Source organism: Chenopodium quinoa, unplaced genomic scaffold (genome assembly GCF_001683475.1).
Source record: "Chenopodium quinoa cultivar QQ74 unplaced genomic scaffold, ASM168347v1, whole genome shotgun sequence".
In the NCBI taxonomy this organism is placed as follows: Eukaryota; Viridiplantae; Streptophyta; class Magnoliopsida; order Caryophyllales; family Amaranthaceae; genus Chenopodium; species Chenopodium quinoa.
In genome coordinates this window covers 745,241-768,243 of record NW_018744239.1, presented here as the reverse complement: position 1 = coordinate 768,243, position 23,003 = coordinate 745,241, and the positions used below count along the sequence as shown (strand labels likewise).

The 23,003-nt window shown below is 31.8% G+C and overlaps 1 protein-coding gene and 1 long non-coding RNA gene across 3 annotated transcripts; one reads left to right on the top strand and one right to left on the bottom strand.

Moving 5' to 3' along the window:
- Nucleotides 1–309: 309 nt before the first annotated feature.
- On the bottom strand, nt 310–1,271 carry LOC110694519. Its single transcript, XR_002505898.1, has 2 exons — nt 920–1,271; nt 310–499 (listed from the first exon to the last, which is right to left on the bottom strand). It is a non-coding gene; the product is annotated as an uncharacterized LOC110694519 (long non-coding RNA).
- A 10,357-nt stretch (nt 1,272–11,628) lies between these two features.
- LOC110694082 (3-isopropylmalate dehydratase large subunit, chloroplastic-like) lies at nt 11,629–22,247 on the top strand. Of its 2 annotated transcripts, none has more exons than XM_021871242.1 (15): nt 11,629–11,835; nt 12,061–12,216; nt 12,634–12,804; nt 16,427–16,579; nt 16,656–16,724; nt 16,855–16,971; nt 18,195–18,269; nt 18,360–18,437; nt 18,584–18,679; nt 19,074–19,123; nt 19,380–19,434; nt 19,539–19,670; nt 20,342–20,389; nt 20,492–20,650; nt 21,881–21,965. In XM_021871242.1, the coding sequence occupies exons 2-15, from the start codon at nt 12,070–12,072 to the stop codon at nt 21,881–21,883; spliced, it is 1,353 nt and encodes a 450-aa protein (XP_021726934.1). In that variant the 5' UTR covers nt 11,629–11,835; nt 12,061–12,069; the 3' UTR covers nt 21,884–21,965. The 2 variants fall into 2 exon arrangements, with proteins under 2 accessions (XP_021726934.1, XP_021726933.1); XM_021871241.1 differs by having other exon boundaries at nt 11,630–11,835; nt 21,890–22,247.
- Nucleotides 22,248–23,003: the final 756 nt, after the last annotated feature.

Below are 23,003 nucleotides of genomic sequence, written 5' to 3'. Positions count from 1 at the left end.
TAGAACGTCTTAGAAGCGTTCTTCTGTTAACGATGTGTAAAGTTTATAAAACGGGTGGAAAAGGCGTTCTTTATGCAAAAGAAAGAGAACGGTTATGTGAGTCAACCATTTTCTTTTATTCTTCAAAACTCATATAGAATACAAAATCAAAGAGAACGGTTCCCATAGATAACAGTTCTCTTTGTCAAATTTTAATTAAAAATAACATAATAATTTGCATGAATTGCGGAGGTTTGATATCTACAAGACTACAAATATACATCATCAATCAATAACTCAAATCAAATTTAAACTGTAAAAGTCAAAATCCAATACCAAAATAAATTTTATTCACCTCTGTATTCAATTAATTACAACACTAAGTACATTTGTTTTTTTGACAAAAACACTAAGTACATTTTGATACAAATCAAATGCGAAAAAAAAATAATACTTGAAACAAAAATGCAGGATTCCATGAAGATCTTTAAGAATGTTTTCTCCTCTATATCTACTTCATCTGTTGAAACAAACAAGCAAAAAAAAATTATAAGTATTAGATGTATAGATAATTAAAATAAAACATCTTTAACTAAAATAAATTCATTTTTAGATCATGTAACTAGCAATTAACCAAACATCCAAATAATAACCCTTTGTTTATAAAGTCAGAGCCAACAAAAAAAACAAATAGGAAGTATAAGGCATGCATTTTCATCAACATAAAACTGTAGATCTTAATCTTAATCTCAATAAAAAAAATCAAAATCAAAGAAACATCTTCCTAAAGCGAAACAACTTCTCACATTAATCAAATGAACAGTTAATGAAAATGAAAAAAAAAATTAAAAGATGTGAGAAAACAAGAACAAACAGTATATGATAATTAACAATGAAGTAATAAACATTCTAAAATCACAGCCTAATCTGCTAAATATACATCTATAAATTGAATAAGTCAATTTGAATTTGACAATCAAATCCAAATTGGGCAGCGATGTGGAGGAAAATTGACGAAGGACAGCGAAAGAGGCGTTGTGGCCGAAAATTGGGCGACTTTTATTGGTTTAGTTGCTTGTGGTTTCACCATTGTTGAAAATTTGGGCTTTTTTGTTGAGGACGAGATTGGTTTTCTGTCATGGAGATAATTTTGATTGTAGTTAGGGTAAAAGCCATGGAGGAACCTTAAGCCATATCTAAGGAGAGGGAGAGAGGAGGAAAATATTGATGAAGGGAAGAGATGTATGCCTTTAACGGCTGGTTGAGAATGGAGTTATAAAAAAAAAAAAAAAAAAAAAGGGGGGGTTAACCCGTAAGAAATTAGGGTTTGCCATTTTAATTTTTTTTTTTTTATTTTTTAAAATGTTTCAATCAAATAGAACGGTTAGCTAACACAGGCGCCCTACATTGTAAAGTCACAATTTATTAAAAAAAATAAAACAAATCAAAAACAACGGTTAACTTTAGAGGCGTTCTATATGATTCAACATATAAAAACATCTCTCTAACATAGGCGTTTTATATAATCCTAGAGATCGCCTACCTTAGATAATCGTTTTGTATCTTGCGTTTCTTATTCTAGTTTTTGTAGTAGTGTGTTGACCATATTTTCCAATACACGTCAAAATAAATGTTATGTTCTTATAATTTTGGCTTCTCTGTTATATGTTGGCTATTAAGATTCTGTAATTGGCTTATGTAAATTTATTGTTGCCTAATGTGAATCTAAATATGAATTCTATATTATTAGTAATGGTTGTTATAATTCTTATTGGCTTATATAATACTTAATTGGCTTATATAATACTTAATTGGCTTTTATGAATCTATTGTAGTCTACTTTGATATTGATGTTGGCTTAAATAAATGAATCTATAGATGGTTGTTTTAATTTTAATTTTGACTTATATGTATCTATTGATGGCTCAAATGACTTTTAAGTTGGCTAATTTCTTTTTTTTTCCTTGGCTTATATGTATCTATTATTGGCTTATGTGAATCTAATTTTGGCTTCTGTGTTATTTATAGTGGCTGTTATAATTCTAAAATTGTCTTATATAAATCTATTATTGGCTTATGTGAATCTAAATATGAATTCTATATTATTAGTTTTGGCATATATAATATTTATAACAATAATTTGTTGTTGTTTCTATTGACTATTAATATCTGATATGTTTTTGTTATTGGCTTATGTATTTCCTTTATTATCTTATATGTTTTCTTGTTTATTTATTCTATTCTTTATACATTAACTATCATGCATTACAAATTTACTTTATTGTCTTACATTATTAGTGTTGGTCGTTATAATGCCTAGTTGGCTTATATTATTTATGTTGGCTTAAATGAAATCAATAGTTGGCTGTTATGATTTTTGTTTTTGGCATATATGCATCTTATGTGAATGTAAATATGAATTCTATACTATTAGTGATGTCTTATACGGAGTATAATACTTAATTGGCTTATATTGATTTAAAAATCATGTAACTTAACACTATCATATACAAATGTAGTTCACTTTTATATAAAAACATATCAATCATCCTAATAAATCATATAATCTAAGTTATATTGCATATCAGCCAATCTAAAAACATGTAACATCTAACATATAGAGCATATCAGCAAATAAAACAGATCAACTTTCATTTTATCTAAGCAGAAAACAAGCATTAAAATGTAACATAATTTTATTAAAAAGTAACTATTTATTACATTTTTCTTGAATCAAAATGAAAATACATTAAAAAAAACATTATTTTTTAATCATATGAAGGATAACTAATTTGAATATTGACCACTTTCTTTCTTTTTCTTCTGCATTTCCTCCCAAACTCTTTCACGATATTTTCTGGTATGTTCACTTCCATTGTTAGATCAATACAAAGCTTTTCTTTAGCATTGCATCTATCAATGGGACCCTTGAATAACTCAATTGAATCTCTAATTGTTTAATATCGTGCATTTGGTTTTCTAGTGAATCATTTGTTGATTTTCCGTCTTCCATTTTTTAAGGAAAAAAAAAATATAATTTTAGGGTTTTTAATACGGAAACAAAAGGGAAAGATGTGAAATGATGACTAATAAAGTAAATTTTCCTTTATATTGGGAGGCGTCAAGTTATAGTCTGTCGTTTAGGGTTTTTTATTAATTTAATTTTTTATCAAACAATATGTCGTTTGGTTTTTGATAAGATGTTTTTTTTTTTTTTTTAATTTTTTTCCAAATGATATGTAGTTTGGTTTTTGATAATGTAACACATCAAAAAATATCAAAAAAACATTAAGATTTAAATATCAACAGTTGATATAAATGATAATAATAAGTCATTATAATTAAGATACAAAAATTAAAGTAATTCATCAAACAAATAGAATACTTTATCCAACACAAAATATACATAAGTTTTCAATTAAAACATATCAGCTAACAAAAAATAAACATAGGCAACACAAAATACACAACAGCCAACCCAAAATATATATCAGCCTACAATTTAAACATATATCAGCTAACACAATATATATACTAGCATAAATCAATATGTTAGGTTACATGTGTTTTAAATTAGCTGATTTGTAATATAACTTAGATTATACGATTTATTAGGATGATACATTTTTATATAAAAGTGAACTACATTGATATATGATATTGCTAGGTTACATGTTTTTAACATTAATATAAGCAAATTAAATAATATATAAGCCAACACTAATAATATAGATTCAAATAAGCCAAAAACATATCCATATAAGCCAATTATAGAATGATAACAACCAATGTAGATAACACAAAAGTCAAAATTAGATTCACATAAGGCAACAATAGATTGATATAAGCTAAGAAAAAAAATGATATTAGCCAACTTAAAAGTCATGAAGCCATCAATAAAGTCATATAAGCCAACATATAGATTACAAAGTAGACAACTATAGATTCATATAACACGTGAAACATATTAGCCAATACAAAATTGACAACAACCAACGCAAAATATATATCAGCCTACAATTTAAACATATTAGCTAGAACATTAAATATACTAGCCTAAATATTTAGATTGATTTATTTCATTTCTATAATTAAATTACTTTTAAATAAGTTGAGGATTTGGAGTTTTTGTTCCAAATCCATTTGGATGTCTTGTAGCAGCTTTTCTTTTTTCAAAATAACCTCTAATCCTTGTGTTTCTTCCAAGTGGCCTTCCTTTTGTTTTTGGTCTTAAAAGATTAGGTACTGTTTTTCTTCTCTGTTCTTCTTCATTAATTTCTTTCTTCTTCTCCTCATCTGTTTGAAACACCTTCTTCACTAACTGATACATCTTTTCAAGTGCATCATTACATTTTTTTTTACCTTCCTCATTTGATTGACATATGGACACCAAATTATAGAGATTTCTTGATATTGTATGTCTCCATGTTGTGTCAAGTACTGAATTTTGATCGAATACTTCTTAAACATTTGCTAAAAAATTATATAAGCCAACAAAGATTCTTATAATAAAACATATCATGTAAGCCATTATTTAAGTTAAGATAAATTATATAAGGTATCATATAAGTTAAGTTTATTATATAAGTTAAGATATATCATATAAGCTTACTAATGATTTATAGGAAAATTTGTAAAATACCACCTACTATTGTACCCATTATTTACAATACCACCAACAATTTTTTTTTTATTTTTTATTTTACCACCATCTTTTTTTTCAAATCCTTAAAAATTACCACCAACTATTTTTGAAAATCGTTATAACTACCACCATGACGTCACTATGGCCCCCACCCACTACCTTATTCTTATTGAACATACCTTCTCGATAACCCTAATTGAACATACCTTCTTGATAACATGATTACACACTCAGTTTTGTATTTTCAATTGACTTGAAGAACAAATTACATAATTGAACCCTAATTTATTGCCTATGAAATTTGCAAAAGAAAAAAAAAAAAAGAGGAGATGTGGGAGTAATGGGGTGAACATGAAAGGGAATCGTGAAATTAGAGAGGAGAAGGTAGTTATATGAGTCCACAGTGACTTCATGGTGGTAATTTTTAAATATTTGAAAAAAAAATATGGTGGTAAAAAAAAAAAATTTGTTGGTGGTATTGTAAAAAATGGGTACAATAGTAGGTGGTATTTTACAAATTTTCCTGAATTATATAAGCTAACAAAAAATCTTATAAGACAAATTGGTACCTTCTCCGTCTTTCCAAATTGAAGATTTTGCTGATTTTCTCCATTTCTTTTTTATGTATACTGATGGAATAGTAAAAACATTATGCATATGCATTACTCTCAAAGTCTCAATGTATGATACCATATCATTCCTGTTTCATTAAAACATAAACAAGTGCATGCAAATTCTTTCAAATTCTCATAGTTAATGACTCGATGGCTGCTCTTGAAATCTTCATTTATTGACACTTCAAACATTTTTAGACCTTCAGTTATTATTTCATAAGTTAAATCTCGAATATAAGATCTCATACTTGTTTCATATTCTTTTATAAAGTCTTTGTAAAGGTTCAAAGTGTAAACTTCAGTCGCTTGCGTCAACAACTTGCAATTTGTTTTTTTCTTCTCTGTTTTATTTATGAATTTATCTTCTTTTTCAGTGCTTCTCCATCTTTTGATTGTTATTTCAAAAATATGAAAGAATTCAAACAATGAAGTCTTCTTGTTTGCTTTGAAAGATATAGCTTTATTTGTCACCTCTGATCTTTGTGATGATAAAATACCAGCAGAATATATGTCCTTACTAAACACAGGATACCATTCTCCCTAAGATCATACAATCTGTCAAACCAAGATTTTTCTTCCAAACCATACTTCTAAATCATTTTAGTCCATAATGCATCAAATTCTTTAACATCGTCACAGCCATATAAACAATTGTCAAACATATTTTTGAATTCTTCATTACTTTCCGGTTGACCAAACCTTGAAACAAAGTTTTTTTTTAAGATGCTACAAACATAATCCGTGTCTTGAATTTGGTAAAATCTGAAATTATTGATAGGACATAGAATGATTTATATAACCTAACAAATTATTTATATAAGCTAACAAATAATATTTATAGTTACAAAATTATTGATATAAGCTAACAAAAATTATTATATAAGCTAACAAATTATTTATATAGACTAAGATTCTTATAATATAACATAATATCATCCAACCGTACGTCTATATAAGCCAGTAAATTATTGATATAAGCCAATAGAAAATACTTATAATCTAACAAAGATAACATATCAATCAATTGTACATTTATATAATCCAAAACAAAATACTTATAAGCTATCAAATTATTGATATAAGCTGACAAAAATTACTTATAAGCTAACTAATTATTGATATAAATAAAAAATTTTATAATATAACATATCATCCAACTGTACATCTATATTATATAAGCCAATAAATTATTGATATAAGTCAACAGGAAATACTTATAAGCTATCAAATTATTGATAAGCCAATAAATATTCTTATAAAGACAACATTTTAGCCAACTATAGATTTATATAAGGTATCAATTTATTGATATAAGTTAACATATAATTCAAATAAAGAGAAAAAGAAATATATAAAACAACTAATTATATTAATAGTTACCTTTTCAATTGCATTACTCATTGCTTGATCTTGAGTTGTAAATATTATATTTGGCTCTGATCTTTCTATTGACTTTTTGAATGTTTCAAGAATCCATTCAAATGTAGCGGTTGTTTCATCAGTGATAAATGCACAACCAAACATAGTTGTTCTCCAATGGTTGTCTACCCACACTATTGGTGCACAGGTTAAACCATATTTATTTGTCCTATAAGTTGTATCAAATACAACTACATCACCAAAGGCTTTGTAATCTTCTAGCAGCATCATTGAATCACGCCAAAAATAACTTACAATTTGATCATATTCACTAAATTTCAATCGATAAAAGAATGAGGAATCATAATCTGCTATTTCTTAGTGTGTATCCAAAACACTTTGCATATCTCCACCTTCAATCATATCTTCTTTATATCTAGTCACATAATTTAACAGATCGATCTCTCTTTGTGTATCCCAAAAGCCTTTTCTGATCCAGCCTCATTTGATAGAAATTGATATATATCCATTGGCTTTATACCACTTTCAATCATTTTTTCAATCACTTTTTCTATTTCTTCCTTTATATTTCTTTCAGATTTCATATGATGTCATTCTGTCGATGGAACAAAATCATGATTGTGTTCTATGTTATGTTGAATAACACAATTTTCTCCATTTTCTTTTACCTTGAATCTGGGCTTTACAACCATTTCTAGTCTCATAGACACTTCTTTTTTTCCTCTTCATTTTTGATTGTCCTTCAATTTTTGAAGGCATTTCACCAACAAATATAATTTCTTTATCCTTATCCTGTCTTTTTTCATCTGTAGATCCCTCCTTTGAGCAACAAAAGTAAAAATCAAATGGTTTACCATTATTTCTTTTTAGTGTACTTTTTCTTACACTAAATCTAACTGCTCTAGAATGAGCTTTGTATAAATGATATTCACCTTTATGAATTTCAACCATTCTTCCCATCAAAGACAAATTTATGTATTTATCACCATATACTTGAAATAATTCAAATCTGCAACAAAGTAAATTTGTAACGCATGATAGTTAATGTATAAAGAATATAATAAACAAGAAAAACATATAAGATAATAAATGAAATACATAAGCCAATAACAAAAACATATCAGATATTAATAGTCAATAGAAACAACAACAAATTATTGTTATAAGTATTATATATGCCAACACTAATAATATAGTATATGCCAACACTAATAATATAGAATTCATATTCGGATTCACATAAGCCAACAATAGATTTATATAAGACAATTTTAGAATCATAATAGCCAACGTAGACAACACATAAGCCAAAATTAGATTCACATAAGCTAACAATGGATTAATATAAGCCAAGGAAAAAATGATATTATCCAAATTAAAAGTCATGTGACCATCAATAAATACATATAAGCCAACAGCAAAATCATAGTAGACAACAATAATTTCATATAAGCAAACATAGATAACAAAGTAAACAACAATAGATTCATATAACACATGAAACATATTAACCAACACAAAATACACAACAACCAACGCAAAATATATATCAGCCTACATAGCCAACACAAAAGCCAGAATTAGATCAACATAAGCCAACAATAGTTCATATAAGCCAAGGAAAAATGATATTAGCCAAATACATATAAGCCAACAACAATATCATAACATACAATAATAATTTCATATAAGCAAACATTGATAACAAAGTAAATAATAATAGATTCATAAAACACATGAAACATTTTAACCAACACAAAATACACAATCGGCAACGCAAAATATATATCAGCCTATAATTTAAACATATCACCTAATATTGTTATAATCAAACTCTCCAGTATCATCTTGTTTGTCATAATTTGTTTCGTTTGTTTCTGATTTTTTTTTTCTTCTGTATTACAAAATACATATAATTAGATCAATTTTAACACTTAAAAATCGTAGAAAGATTAATAAAGTAATAAAAATAAAATTACTAGGATTTTCCAACGTGATTGTAGATTAATTAGGTGAATTTGAATTGTCTTTTCCTTGATTTAAATCAAATTGTTGAAAATTCGGTTCGTTTTGCTGATCAAGTTCTTCATTTTGATAATTAATTGATTTTTCTTTTTGATTTTCTGCTTCCATTGTTTTAAATTTCGAAATCACACGATCGTGTTTTCCTTTTTTTTTTCTTCGATTTTGTGAAACAAAAATTTGAAATTTCTCGATCGATCTTATGTAACACGGAGTATTTTGGGTGACCTAATTTTGAGCTTCTATTTTGAAATCGGGTTTTAAACCCGCGTTCATTTTGGGCTTTTGTTTAGTAGCCTGTCCACATGAATTATTTTGTGCGGACATCTGCACGCAATAGGTTCTCGATTAAAAATTACCACAAAAATAATTAAAATATCTATACTACAATTTCTTATATTTACTATTGTGCCATTTTAAAATACACTTTTGTTAATCAATAAGAGAAATTGGGACTCACCCTTAAAACTAAAATGGTTCAAATGAAAAGATAAAGAAGATAAATAACTCATTTTAATCTTCCTAACCCTTCCTTCATTTTTCTAATACAAACTTGGAGTATTTTTTTTTTATATAAATTTCATTTTACATATATATATGTTTTAACTATTAACGGTGACCTTTTCATCCAATTTGATGATGTTTTGCAAGTTTAGGGTTACCTCAAGAAGTAGTGCAAAAGTTAAGGTTACATTAGAAAATCACTTAAACACCCAAGGTTATGGTATAATTTTCTTATTTTTTTTTTATAAATACGACATTTATTTGAGAAAAATTTGCAAATTGCAGATTTAAAATTAGTAGTTTGCAAATTGCAGCCCAAAAGTTCTTATAAATTGTAAATTGCAATCCGATTCAACTATTTCATCGGTTTAGCTGTCGAAAAAAATATTCGGTTAAGGTTTTAGGTGTTATTTTAGCTCTTGGAATTAGCAAAAAATTAATGTAAGTGCCTCGTTTTTAAATAAAAAAAAGTTACCCACAAATTGATACATTTTTGCTACGCAAAACGAGTCACTTACGTTATATTTTTTGCTAATTTCGAGCTCAATTTGGAACCTTAATGACTAAAATGACCCCTAAAACCTTAACCGAATATTTTTCAACACGTAAACTGATGAAAAAGTTGAATCGGGCTGCAATTTACAATTTATAAGAACTTTTGGACTGCAATTTACAATTTTTTTAAATGGTTGTAATTGGCAAAAAATTCTTTACATGAGGAGAGATAAAAGATAGACTATATTATACAATATATTTTTTTTAAAGCTGATAATAGGCTAGTAGTTACATAGGGAAGGGGAGTAGGCAGTAGGTATTACTCCCTACACTTGGGTGTATTTCTTCAGGTTGAGCTTCCCTTCATCCGCCAGCTCCCTAAGGCTCTCTTAAGCTCACAACAATTTCTAGTTGTATGCCCACACTTCTCAGTTTCTCCATTGACGCGTTCTTTGGATCCGACTTCACAAGGATAGCCTTGTTTTTAGTGTCAAGGTAAATCTCACGCCTATCAGCATTGTATCTAGGTTCATCTTCCTCATTCTCGACTGCCCTAGGCCTTTTGTTCTTATTATCATGAAACATGTCATTGATTTTCCTCTTTCCTTTCCCTCTAGCTAAGGATATTTTGCAAACACCGATTACCTTAATGATAGTATTTTGCAATGTCTCGTGCATCCATGTAAAAACTTAAATATCATTATACTATGTACCGACCAAAGTCAAGTGTCGTATGACATAATTTATTTAATTTTGTACTCATCATTTACAATATTTGTACTTTTTTTTTTGGTAGATTATCTTTATACTCCATATTTTAATAAGGAAAAATTGATTCTAATAATCCCACCTTTCGTCGGTTCGCTATGAATAATCCCACCTTTGAATTATTATCTAATAATCCCACCTTTATAAGGCATTCTCTTCTATTGGTCCTTTGTGACCGGTAACCTATACATTAGGTTATTTTTTTTGGAAAAAATTAAGTAACACGTGTCACAAAGTGATTTGGTCAAAAAATTAAAAGAAAATTACAAAAAAATAAAAAAATGCAATAGAACCCAGGCAACCAACCCTCACAACACCGCCCTTTCCGTTAACTGACCTTCCGGCAGCCCCCACCTCCATAACCGGAAACCGCCTGTCGGCCCTCCCCACCACCCACTCATCGAAAAGTGCCTTCCCTTCCCCTAAAACCACTCCAATTCCCACTCATCTTCCCCTAAAACTACCCCATTGCGACTAATTAATTTGAATTTAAACAATACGAAACCGTGACTGAGCTGCTGCCTACCCACGTTACTGCCACTGTGGCAGCTAGATACGCAGCCACCACAACAGCCTGCCACCGTGGTCAGGCCGAAGCAACCTAAGCAGCGCCGGCCGACGCACGCAGACCGAAAGCCCAGCTACATCATCCGTGAAACTATTATACGTTCCAACAACCGTCTCTAGCCGAAGCAACATCCAATCGCACAGCCAGGCGAAGTGTCCACGTCACACCAGTCTATCGAAAGTTGTTTTTGTCACCCAGCCGTGGTGAGGAGAGGAGGGGCAGCGTTAATTAGGGTGGGGGTTGGGTGGCGTCGGGGAATTTGGGAATGACTTGGTTTTTCTTTTTTCTTTTGTTTTTTGTTTTTTTATTTAATATTTTTTAGTTTTTTCTTGTTTTTAATTAATTTTTTTTCTAACCAATAACAAATTGACACGTAGCATTATAACCTATTAAAACCGGTTACCAACAAGTTAGGGACCAATAAAAGAGAATGTTATATAAAGGTGGGATTATTAACAAATAATGCAAAGGTGAGATTATTAATAGCAAACCGGCTAAAGGTGGAATCATTAAAATCAATTTTTCCTTTTAATAATTCATTATATGTCAATATAAATCTTTGTGAGACTCAATAATCAATACCGTACACAACACACTATCTAAACTAATAACAGATATTAATATCTAAGTAATGAGAAAATTATTATGAAATGGAGACAACATTAAAAGACGAACGGATTACATTAATTATGTAGTGTTTGGTCTGGGTTGGTTGGTCAACAGCCCTAGCTTAAACTAAGTTGGAAAGATATTGAAGCTTATCACGTGCCCTTCCTCTTCTTGTTTCATTCTCCATTGAGGCGGCTACTTCGCATTTTCCATTTCTCCATTGAAGCTTTTTCTCTTCTATTCAACCTTAGGTAAGATGGTTTTTCTTAATCATCGAATTTCATTTTCATAATCTAGTATTAACAATTAATTCAATTCAGGGTTCTTATAAGGTGGATTGATTAATGAACTATTGGGTATAATTTATTTCATCACTGAAAGATTGTTGTTCTTTATATTCTTAAGCTAGAAGAATTTAATTTGATAATTGGGTCTAAATTGATTGCTAATGTGTTGTAAAACCCTTGAATTGTTAGGAAGAAACTATGAAAATGGATGTTTTCTCTCTGCGCTCAGCGCCGCCGCCCTTGTTGCCCTGGCTCAAAGATGGGTCTGAAATGGTGAAATCAAAAAAGATAGTTTCAGTCATGGCTCCTCAACAGACTCAGAGAAATCCTTCTGAAACTGGCTCGGTTGGTTTCATATCAAAAACCCCATATTTATTTATTTGGTTTGGTTTGTTTTGTATTGTGTCATTGTGTGTGTGCGCAGAATAATTTAGACGGGATTTGATCTTATGTCTTGGGTACGACCTGAGTTTAACCAACTAAGCTCGTCAACATCCATAATTCCATGTTGATTTTTATATTGTTTGTTTGTGTTGTTGTTCATTTTTAATTGACTCTTCTTTAATAGAGTGGAGGATTGAGTTGAATATTGGTTTTAATTTGGTTTTATGTCTTGGGTACCACTCAACTTTAACCAACTAAGCTCATCAGCATCCATATTGATTATGTATTGTTTATTTGTGTTGTTATTCATTTTTATTTGACTCTTCTTTAATAGAGTGGAGGATTGAGTTGATTATTGGTTTCAATTTGGTTATTTAGGTGAAACATGGGATGACAATGACTGAGAAGATATTGGCTAGGTCTTCTGAGAGATCTCAGCTAACCCCAGGTGATAATGTGTGGGTTAATGTTGATATTTTGATGACCCATGATGTTTGTGGACCTGGCTCCTTTGGTATCTTCAAGAAGGAATTTGGAAAGAATGCCAAGGTATTACTTTTAATAGTAGAAGTGTTAATCTTTGGTGATTGTTTATTGATATTTTCTGGTTTTTTCTTTTCATTATTAAGCCTGTTTTTATGTGAAAATGTGCATTCATGGGGTAAAGACTCAACCAAGTTATCAAATTGTTTCTATCATCCTTGCCTAGTAGAAAGAGTCGATTTTTCTTGGATCCTAGAGAATTAGAGACGTGTGTGAATATATCAAGTACAAGTTTTAAACAATAACAATTACAATAACCAACTTAACTGGAGACTTGGGATCCTTTACATCTTTGGGTTCTGGCAGAAAACCTTTATAAGGTTAGTAGTCATCTGTCATGCACTCTTGCCTCTCTTGTACATACCTTGGTCAAGTTCTGCGATTTGATGTCCTAATTCCTCAAGAGTTTTTGTATTATAGGACAATAGAAACATAGGTCAGACACTATGACCCTCACCACATTGTTTTATAGGACAATAGAAAGCAATGATTTGATCCTAGAGGGCTAAAATTATCCCATGCTCCAGGCTAAATAAAACCAATGGAATATATCACTTTTGATTCTGTAAAATTATTCACTTTGTGTTCCACTGATCTCATTTTCATCTTACTTACATTAAAGCAATCCCATGTTATAGGATAACTTTAGATGCTTGGAATTGAATATGAGTGATAGACTTGGGTATGATCCAAGAGTTTGATGTGGAAATTTCTAAAGCTAGAATGTGCACGTGTCTGTGATTACAAGTTTCTAAAGTTATGATTGGGACACATGTAAAAGAAAAATTTCCTTTGTTATTTTCGTATATTTAAAGAAAAGTATTAGATTTCCTGTTTGGGCCAAAACTGTGTCTCTAAATTTCCATACCCATATGCCCATAACCCATTTGGGGTGCTATCTGACACGGATAGTTGAGCTGAATTGAAGAGTGATTATCGTAAGGAGGAACTGATCAGAGGCTTGATAGCAGATGTCTTCAACTCGACATTCACATTCATTCTTTGCACTAAGATTTGTGCAGTGCAAAGGAGCAAACTATTAATCTGTGGCACAAAGGAAAAACTGCCTGCTTTAAGATATTGAACTGCATACCCTAAACCCCCTTTTATTCAGCCTGTATTTGAACCTTACTAAATAAATTTTCTCAGCCTTTGGAAATAGGCTTTGCATTTTATAGGCATTAATTGCATGCAATTGTGGAAGTTAGAAAATTTGGTATGATAGTTACTCATTACCAAAGCTTCCAGTAATTGGCAGCTTATCACTTTATATATTGACAAATATTACTAACCCTAACTCAAGAAATTCCTTTCTTGAGTTTTTAACTCTTTTCTTTTAAAGGCAGGAGCAGAGTATTGCTCATATGAAGGTGTATATTAGAGAAATCTTTTGAGTGGTTTTGTCATAAAATACAGTAGAAGGCAACCTGGGTTTTGGATATATAGCAATTAAAACTAAAATCCCCTAACTATGATTTGACATATAAGCTTGTAGTATGCTTATCACCGTTTCTTCTAATTTCCTATATCAACATTTGGCTGAGAATATTCTGTTATATACTCAGACATTTGATGGATTTTCATTGTATCATTGAATTTTTTGGTAGCAGATTGGAAAACTCATCTCTGTTATCAGAACTTACAATATAATATGAATGTGAAATTGGTTTCCCATGAAGCAAAAAATGGCTTCAAAATAGACTAATGCAGTGTGCATATTGTGAGGCAACAAAAGCTTCCAAGATGCTCTTGGATAGTCATTAGTGCTGAGTAACTAGTGGCATTCATTGCTTCCTACAAGTTGTTATACTCGCTTTGTCCCTAATTAAACCCAATGCTTAGGCACTTCAATTTTATTTTTAATGTAGTTAGTGGAAAATGTGTCTTTACTTTTTGAAGATGTGAGTGAGAGGTCAAGATTTTTAAAAATGTATAAAAAAGCTCAAGGTGGACTGAGGTGATGAAGGTCTGCTGCACCCGCCGCTTCGGTGCACCTCTTTGAAGTGAGGCACACAATATAACAGTTAAAGAAATTTGCCTATGTGCGCCTCAAGGGCTCCTTTTTGAATGCGACTCGCCTAGAGAAAAAAAAGGCTCTCTACCCTAAGCACCTAGGTGCGCCTTTTAATACACTTTTTTTAGTGCTTTTATAGAAAGTAGTAAGTACAATGGTCCTAAAGTGAGTGAGAAGCATGAAAGAAATTGAGGGTTTATTCATTTATAAAAGTGTCCCAAGTAATTTTCGACAGCTTTTTAATTAAAAGTGACTAAATTATTTCGGGAGGAGGAAGTAGGATTTTGCTAATTGCTCATTATGGTACTTAGGCGACACACACTAACTACGGCGCATAAGCATATAAAAGAATGGGAGGTGTAAAGTGTAATAGTGTCCGTATGCTTCATTGAGGCATTGATACCTTGATGTAATTTGGAATGGTAGTTGTTCCAAATGCTTTTATTGACTCAATGCTGTGGATTATGCCTCTTAATTTGAGTGCTACCATTTTTGAATTTTTTTTGTAGAATGAATTAATTTCTTGAATATAGCATTCTAGCTAGAGGTTTTTCTGGATATTCAAATGATGGAGGTAAAGAGGAGGGATTTGTTCTATTATTTTCTGCATGCAAAAGGGTGATAAGTTGAGAAGCCACTGAAGTAGATTAATATCTATGACGAATATTTCCTACTGTGCTGACTAGCAGGCCTGACCAAGCTGAGATGAGATTTAAAGAAACACGAATGAAGTGCTCAAGCATTTCAGGAGGATTAGTGATAGGCCGATTTTAGTTGGAAAAAAAATCAGATTAGAATGTAATTGACCAACTTAAGGAAGGGAACATTGGTAGTTAAGTATTATTAGGTAAGAGTCTTTAGCTTTAGTATAAATAGAGAGAGAGGAGGAAAGAAAAGATGGGCAGAATTTCGGAGTGGATCCTTGAGAGAGTTGTGACCTCAAGTCACTAATATGAGCTTTGTAGGCTAAACCAACTATCTTTTGTAAGAAATCATTAATCTGTTTAATCAAATTTCCAAGCTTTCCCCTTTAAATTTCCACTTAATCAGTAAAATATACAAGTCAGAATTGTTAGTCTATAACATAGAATGGTTGAATATTTCTGGTTAGTATATTGAGAGTGATCCACAAATAGGCATCCCGGGTTATTTTTGTATGTAGTAGCACATATTTTTGCCTGAGCCAGCCTAAGTATATGGTCACCTGTACTTTTGATATTTTTTTATATGTACTAGCAATTGCGTATATCTTGGCTTATTTGAAGTGATTTTGAGTTCATGCATGCTGCTTTCTGTACACCAAATGCACTGTTATCTGCCTAACTTGTAATTATCTTGATGTTGTCAGTTTCAAGTTTCTCTCATTGATCTCTATGCATTTCAAAAATAATCAATTAGTTAATATTTCTTTAGAAGAGAGGAGAGGGGAGGGGGAGGTAATGAAAGATATTATAATATACAATGCACTTTGAATCGGACTGCAGCCCTTTGCTAGTCCAAAATTTTATTTGAGTGATTTTTTATATTGCTGTTTGCATATGTCTGCATGAACCTATGGCCTCTTTTATTCTCCTCTCAAGCCTTGAACTGTTCCGTGTACTTTGTTATTTGAAGGTATGGGACCGTGAAAAGGTTGTAATTATTCCCGACCACTATATTTTTACAAGCGATGAACGGGCCAACCGGAATGTTGATATCTTGAGAGACTTTGTGAAGGAGCAAAATATCAAATATTTTTATGATATAACTGATCTTTCAGACTTTAAGGTACGTTGTATGTTGATAGTATTAATGGTTCCTAATCATAATGATTATATTTTTAATGATTCTGTCACCTGTACAGGTTAATCCTGACTACAAAGGTGTATGCCATGTAGCTCTTGCACAAGAGGGTCATTGCAGACCTGGAGAGGTATACTGTCCTGGCAACTTTGCTACTAGCTATTTTCCAATTAATTGCTCTGAGGCCACAAGTCTCACATAATTAATTTCTTTATATATATGTTTTTTGGTGCAACATCTCATATACTTATTAATTTTAGGTCTTGTTAGGGACCGACTCTCATACATGTAATGCTGGAGCATTTGGTCAATTTGCCACTGGAATAGGCAATACTGATGCTGGTTTTGTTTTGGGCACTGGTAAAATACTATTAAAGGTTCGAAACTCGTGTCCTTACTATAGGTCCTTAAGTAAGTATATCTGTTTATTGATGAATTCACAACTTAATCTGGTTGTAAATTTTTGAATTGCTTTATATTTGGTTTACCTTGAACTCTGTTTGAATTGCTTTATATTTGGTTTACCTTTGCTTGACATGCTTGGAATCCTAGAGCCTGGACTATATGATGTTCCCCCTCTATTTTTCTGTGTTGTGAAACAGTCTCACCTTATGCTTGATTCGTCATCATCAAGTTTGTCATAAATAATTTGACCACAAATGTAGTGAAGGAGCATCAATTATCTCCTATGTTTGGAGTTTCTAGTTTCTATGCACTTTGCTACCGTAGAGTCTCTGTCATACTATCATTAATACATCCATATAAATAAAGCTGGTCAGTGGTCTTATATTGCTATGAATGAATCTGTTTGCAATATCCTATAGTTACCTGAATTTCTAGCCACGTTTTCTTCTTGCTTCAGACTTTGATACCTTAGGCTCTAAAATCATACTTGAGGTCAGTCATAAGGCTAGAAGTCTTCCATGCTTTTGTTGAATGTTGTGCGGCTTGTGCCCATGCCTTTACCATTGCCTAGTTGCTTAATGTATTTGGGTGAGTTGTCTTCCTTGCTGGAGATTCACAATTTTTTTCTTTTTAATGCAATGTTTTTGCAACTGCCCGTTGTGGGGGTTTGGGGTGACCAAGTGAAGAATTACTTCCGTGTGGTGCTAAATGCCGTTTTGTATTTGTTGAGAATTTGGTTTACTCAACTTCCTGAAGCTGTTCTTTTATTTGACAGGCTTTGGATGGAATTACTAGTTAATGTTTGATTTTTTTTTTTTTTTTTTTGAGGGAAATAGTTAATGTTTGATTTGGGTTAGAGCATATGTGGCTTTCCTGGGTCTATTTTTTAATTCAGTAGAATTGGTTTTTTTTATTTTTTTTTTATTTTTTTTATTTTTAAGTTTTATTTTCTTTTCACAAATGTCTGCTCTATAGGACACTTATTCTTGCTTTGTTCATTTGTTTCTTCCGAGTTATGATATTTTATCTATATGCAAGTAACATTTTTTTTTTTCTTTTTCTTTTTCTTTTTTTTTCTGGAAGCTGTGTATAAAGTTAAATTAAACTCTAAACTTCAAGTTCAGCTATCATTCTGATACATCACCTCTTTACGGTTTAAATTTCTTTTGTACTTGACTACTTATAATTGTTGCAGGTTCCACCAACTCTTAGATTTGTAATGGATGGAGAAATGCCTGATTATCTGCTTGCAAAGGATTTGATCCTGCAAGTAAGTGTAGCATGTTCTTGATTGACTCTGTAATTTCAGCCCCGTAATCGCATATTGATTCCTCTTTCCCACTTTTGATTGATTTTGCAGATCATTGGTGAAATATCAGTGGCGGGTGCAACTTACAAATCAATGGAATTTGTTGGATCCACTGTTGAAAGTTTGAGTGTACGCTATCTATTGTTACTCTTTAAAGTTTAAAATTAGTTAATTTTCAAAAAATATGTTGACTAAAAATTTTGTAATCTTGTATGTATTTTTTGTTTGATGCTTTACAACTTCCTGATATCGCAATTGCATCTGTGTGCTCCCAGATGGAGGAAAGAATGACCCTTTGCAATATGGTTGTTGAAGCAGGCGGAAAGAATGGGGTTGTTCCTTTTGATGATACTACACGCAAATATCTCGAGGTTTGTGCATTATTTGGTTTTTGGTCTTCCCCAAAGCCTAGTTTTCCGCCCAGTTTTCAAGGAGTTTTATGGTCCTTAACTATGGCTTGGTGCATATTGAGAAGACTAGCTCATTTACTCTTTAGTATCTTCCATTGCCTGTTCTGCATGCTGTTAAATTAGCCATATAGGTTATAATACACATTTTTATTCATCTCCTGTAGTATGCTAAATCTTTGGCTGTTATTTCCTAGAGTGATCATTCATGTGTTTGCTTTAAAATTGACGTGCTGGTATCATGATATATTTAATACTATCAATAGTAAGCTACAGAGAATTAGTTTATGTTTGTTGATTCATCAAGCTATTTGGACAGATTTGCTTTCTTACATATGAGTGTGTGGATTTTGTACAGGGCAAGACTTCTATTCCTTACGATCCCCTGTATAGTGATGATCAAGCAAGGTACTTTTATTGCTTATACTTTTTAGCAATTTAGCTTTGTAATTGATAAGATCATGCCTTCAGATTTTGTTATAAAATTCCAATTGAAGCTGTGAAACCCCAAACTCTGTTTATTTTTTTCTTTCTTATTTACTTATTGTTTAGAAATGCTATTGCAGCTTTCTTTATGCAGCTGATATGTGATCAATGAGTATAACTGATTTATGCCTATGTTTACGTTAAGCTCTCTGATGTTTTCTATTTCTTTGGATTCTAGATTTATGTCTGAGTACCGGTTTGACGTCTCAAAGCTAGAACCTCTTGTTGCGAAGGTAAATGATACAATTGAATGTTAATTTAGATGTTTTGTCTTGTTGACCACATCTTTTTAAAGGATTGAATCAATGACAACTGACATCCTTTACATTATTTGCAGCCTCACTCTCCAGACAACCGTGCTTTAGCGAGAGAGTGTAAAGATGTCAAAATTGACAGAGTATACATTGGTTCTTGTACCGGTGGAAAGACAGAAGATTTTCTAGCTGCAGCCAAAGTCTTTATGGCTTCTGTAAGTCTTCATGGCCTCTGAATTGCTGATTATTTGAAACTCTTATATTCTCGTTTTAATGACTTATTTTGCGGGATCTCATTTCCCTGAGCTCATATGGATATTTGTCTCAGTTGCTCATGTTGTGTAGGGCTATGTTCTGTTTATGTGAAATAAAGTGTTATGATCTCTGGTCTGAATTTTTTTTGGGTCTGATCTGACATCTTCTTAGTGTGTTATCTTATTAGATTCATCTTAATGTATAGATTTTAAATATCTAATGCTCATAATCTTTGTTAATATGGAATTAGAGATATTTCACATTGAGATAACAGAACACAGAAGACCTAATTTGTTCTGGTTTGAGTTTTTACGATCAGGGCTGAGTGGTCTGATTCTAATAAGAATCAACATTTTTCTAAAAAAAGTTGAGAAGAACATAGCCTAATCTCTTGGAATTTATGTTGCATAAGAACTTAACCACTTGGACTAGCACCCTCATTTTTATTCTTTGTGTCTCTTGACCTGAAGATAGAGAGTTACCTGTGCTATGAAATTGTTCGTATACGTTTTTGTTGCCTGGGGTGATAAGATCAGGTTGTAAATGTTTGGATTTGGAATGTGTGGCTGCTTTTCCAGTCAAGTATATTCTAAAGTTCATTTTTGTTATCTGTGTTATGATTTTTCTACAGGGTAAGAAGGTCAAAGTCCCCACTTTCCTGGTACCTGCCACCCAGAAGGTTTGTTTCCGCCCTCTATTTACTATGTGCACATAGGGATTTGAACATTTAAAGCTTAAAATTTTATAGACTAATGATCTATTCTCTTTGATAACTCTTTAGGTCTGGGTGGATGTATACACTCTTCCTGTGCCTGGTTCCGGTGGTAAGACCTGTGCTCAGATATTTGAAGAAGCTGGGTGTGATACACCAGGCAGTCCAGGTTGTGGAGCTTGCCTTGGTGGCCCTAGGGACACTTACGCACGAATGAATGAGGCACAGGTAACTTACCCAATGCTGTCCAACTCTTGTATCCTTGTTCACTTCAGGCTGACTAGTTGAGAGCCCATTAAGAAAAGATTATTGTCTAAGATCTTAAAAATAACATGAGCTGAAATTGGAGGTAAGACAAGGAACTAGAAAATGAGAGGCATGCGGGTGAACAAGGGAAGTACGCTAGGGAAATACTTGCATCTTGCTTGCTTAAGGCTCTGTTCTCGGTTTATTTTAAAAAGTTTCTACAAAAATTAATTAAGTTCGCAAAAATAACTTGATCTATGCAAAAACAAGCTAAGACAGGCCTATGTACATGGATTACAGGATTGAGCTATACTCCTACTATCATTTTGTATCATCAATCTCTTTTCAGATACCAGTTACCAGTCTTCTCTTAAATCTACATTCTGCCTTCTAAAAATAGCTTTCCATTGTGCTCAACCATACCTTTTTCAAATTTTCAGTGCTTTTTGAAATTAGAATTTAAGTGCAGAAACTAAAAGCTAGTGCAATACAATCCTAAGCATTACTTTAAAGGCCAAACGTAACTATATATTTGATTTAAACCAGCCATAACTCTTAGATTCACATCCAGTTAACCACCATTATTCATTAATTTTTATTCAGCATAATAGGGATGGGTTTCCATAAGATTCCACTGTATAGGTGATTATTCAATTAACCTTGAGGCATAGGTCGTTTTACTATGGGAAAAATTCCATACATAGATATGGAATATTGTGTGAATGATTCAAAGTTCAAGATGATATCAATTAACATGTTTTTATTTAGTGGTGGACTTGTGGTTAATATACAATGTAATGAGTCGGTAGGTCACTAATTAAGCAAGTTGTATTATTATCACCACATGCTTTTTAGCAGAAATTACAATTTTAGCTGATAATGACAACTGTAATTGTCATTAATCATGTGCTTATTTGACAAATACGACTGTCCTTGTCTGATTTTGATGGCTGTATCCTTATTCATTACTGCATGATAGACAGTTCTCCTACGTGCTAACCTATCATACACCTTGCAGCCGCATACTGTTCTCCTACATTTGGGGATCTTATTAAGTCATTATGTGCATATAACTCTCAATAATTCGCGGGATCCTGTTGTATTGTTAAAGATATTTTAGGAAGTTTTGAGTAAATTCAAGTGAATAATATGCATATCTATGAGATAGAACCGTTGTTTCCCCATTCGACCTACCTTTGACTAAAAGTATACTGAATGCAGGTGTGCGTGTCAACAACAAATAGGAACTTCCCTGGGCGAATGGGAAACAAAGAAGGGCAGATTTATCTCGCGTCTCCTTACACTGCAGCTGCATCTGCGTTGACTGGTTTTGTTACTGACCCAAGGGAGTTCCTGTAGTGTCTTTTGCTTCATCATTCCTACACCGTATGTTGTGGATTTCATTTGTCGAAAAATCTATAATATGCATCGTGATGTACCCTTAATGTAATAAGTGTCATGTACCGCTATGCATTACTAATGACATTAATATTATGTTAAAATTTTGCACACTTAAATAATTTTGGAGGTTAGTTACCGCTATGCACTCTTATAGGCAATGGGATATACTTTTATTTCATTTGGGCTACCATGAAGGAGAAAATTGATAAAATTTTGGTGCCTTTTCATAATAATAATTACGAATTAGGGGTGGCTTCTATAATTCTATTGAGAAATGGTAAATACTTTGTAATAAGAAACTCTTTATATTCCTTCCCAAAGCTGCAATATTAAATGAAGGGTTGATTCATGGTATCAATCCACTGAACTACCCAAAATAGCAAGTTTTGTGAAGCGTTTTGGCTATTTTGTTCATCACTTTTCATTATCTTTTGTACTTGCTTTTAAAATTATTTTCCCCTCTAAAGAAGAGGGAATGGCAAAAAATAAGAGGGAAAGAAGAGCGGCAAAATTTTCAAGTTGAGCGCCATTGTGAGGAAGGTGAGCGGCAAAAATTTAATTGGGCGCCAAACAATTAATGCATCAATTAATGGATGATACACAATTAAGTTATCATCTTCTTCCCCAAAATTTTATCTTTTCCCCCAAAATTCTTTGGCGAAGAACATAACCAATTTAAATAAGGGAACAAATTGCGAAGAAATTATTCAAGTGTGGATATCAGTTTTATTAATTAGTTACAAGTATTCGCTGATAATCTTGTTTGTTGTTGAATTATTTCGTTTAAATTTCTTAATGGATGATTTTGATAATTTAGGGTTTTCATTGTTTGATTTTGAAGAAATTGATTTTGGGTAAACATTAAAAGTTTTATAAAGATTGATTTGAAAGGGTAAATTTTTTAGATTAACAGATTGATTTGTATGTTGGCTTT

What these genes read in the sequence shown, in the direction of transcription:
- LOC110694082 (XM_021871241.1), top strand. Translation starts at nt 12,070, where the DNA reads ATGAAAATGGATGTTTTCTCTCTGCGCTCAGCGCCGCCGCCCTTGTTG. An exon ending in TATAGTGATGATCAAGCAAG is followed by an intron (nt 19,124 to 19,379) that starts GTACTTTTATTG and finishes TTTGGATTCTAG; the next exon opens with ATTTATGTCTGAGTACCGGT. An exon ending in CCAAAGTCTTTATGGCTTCT is followed by an intron (nt 19,671 to 20,341) that starts GTAAGTCTTCAT and finishes ATTTTTCTACAG; the next exon opens with GGTAAGAAGGTCAAAGTCCC.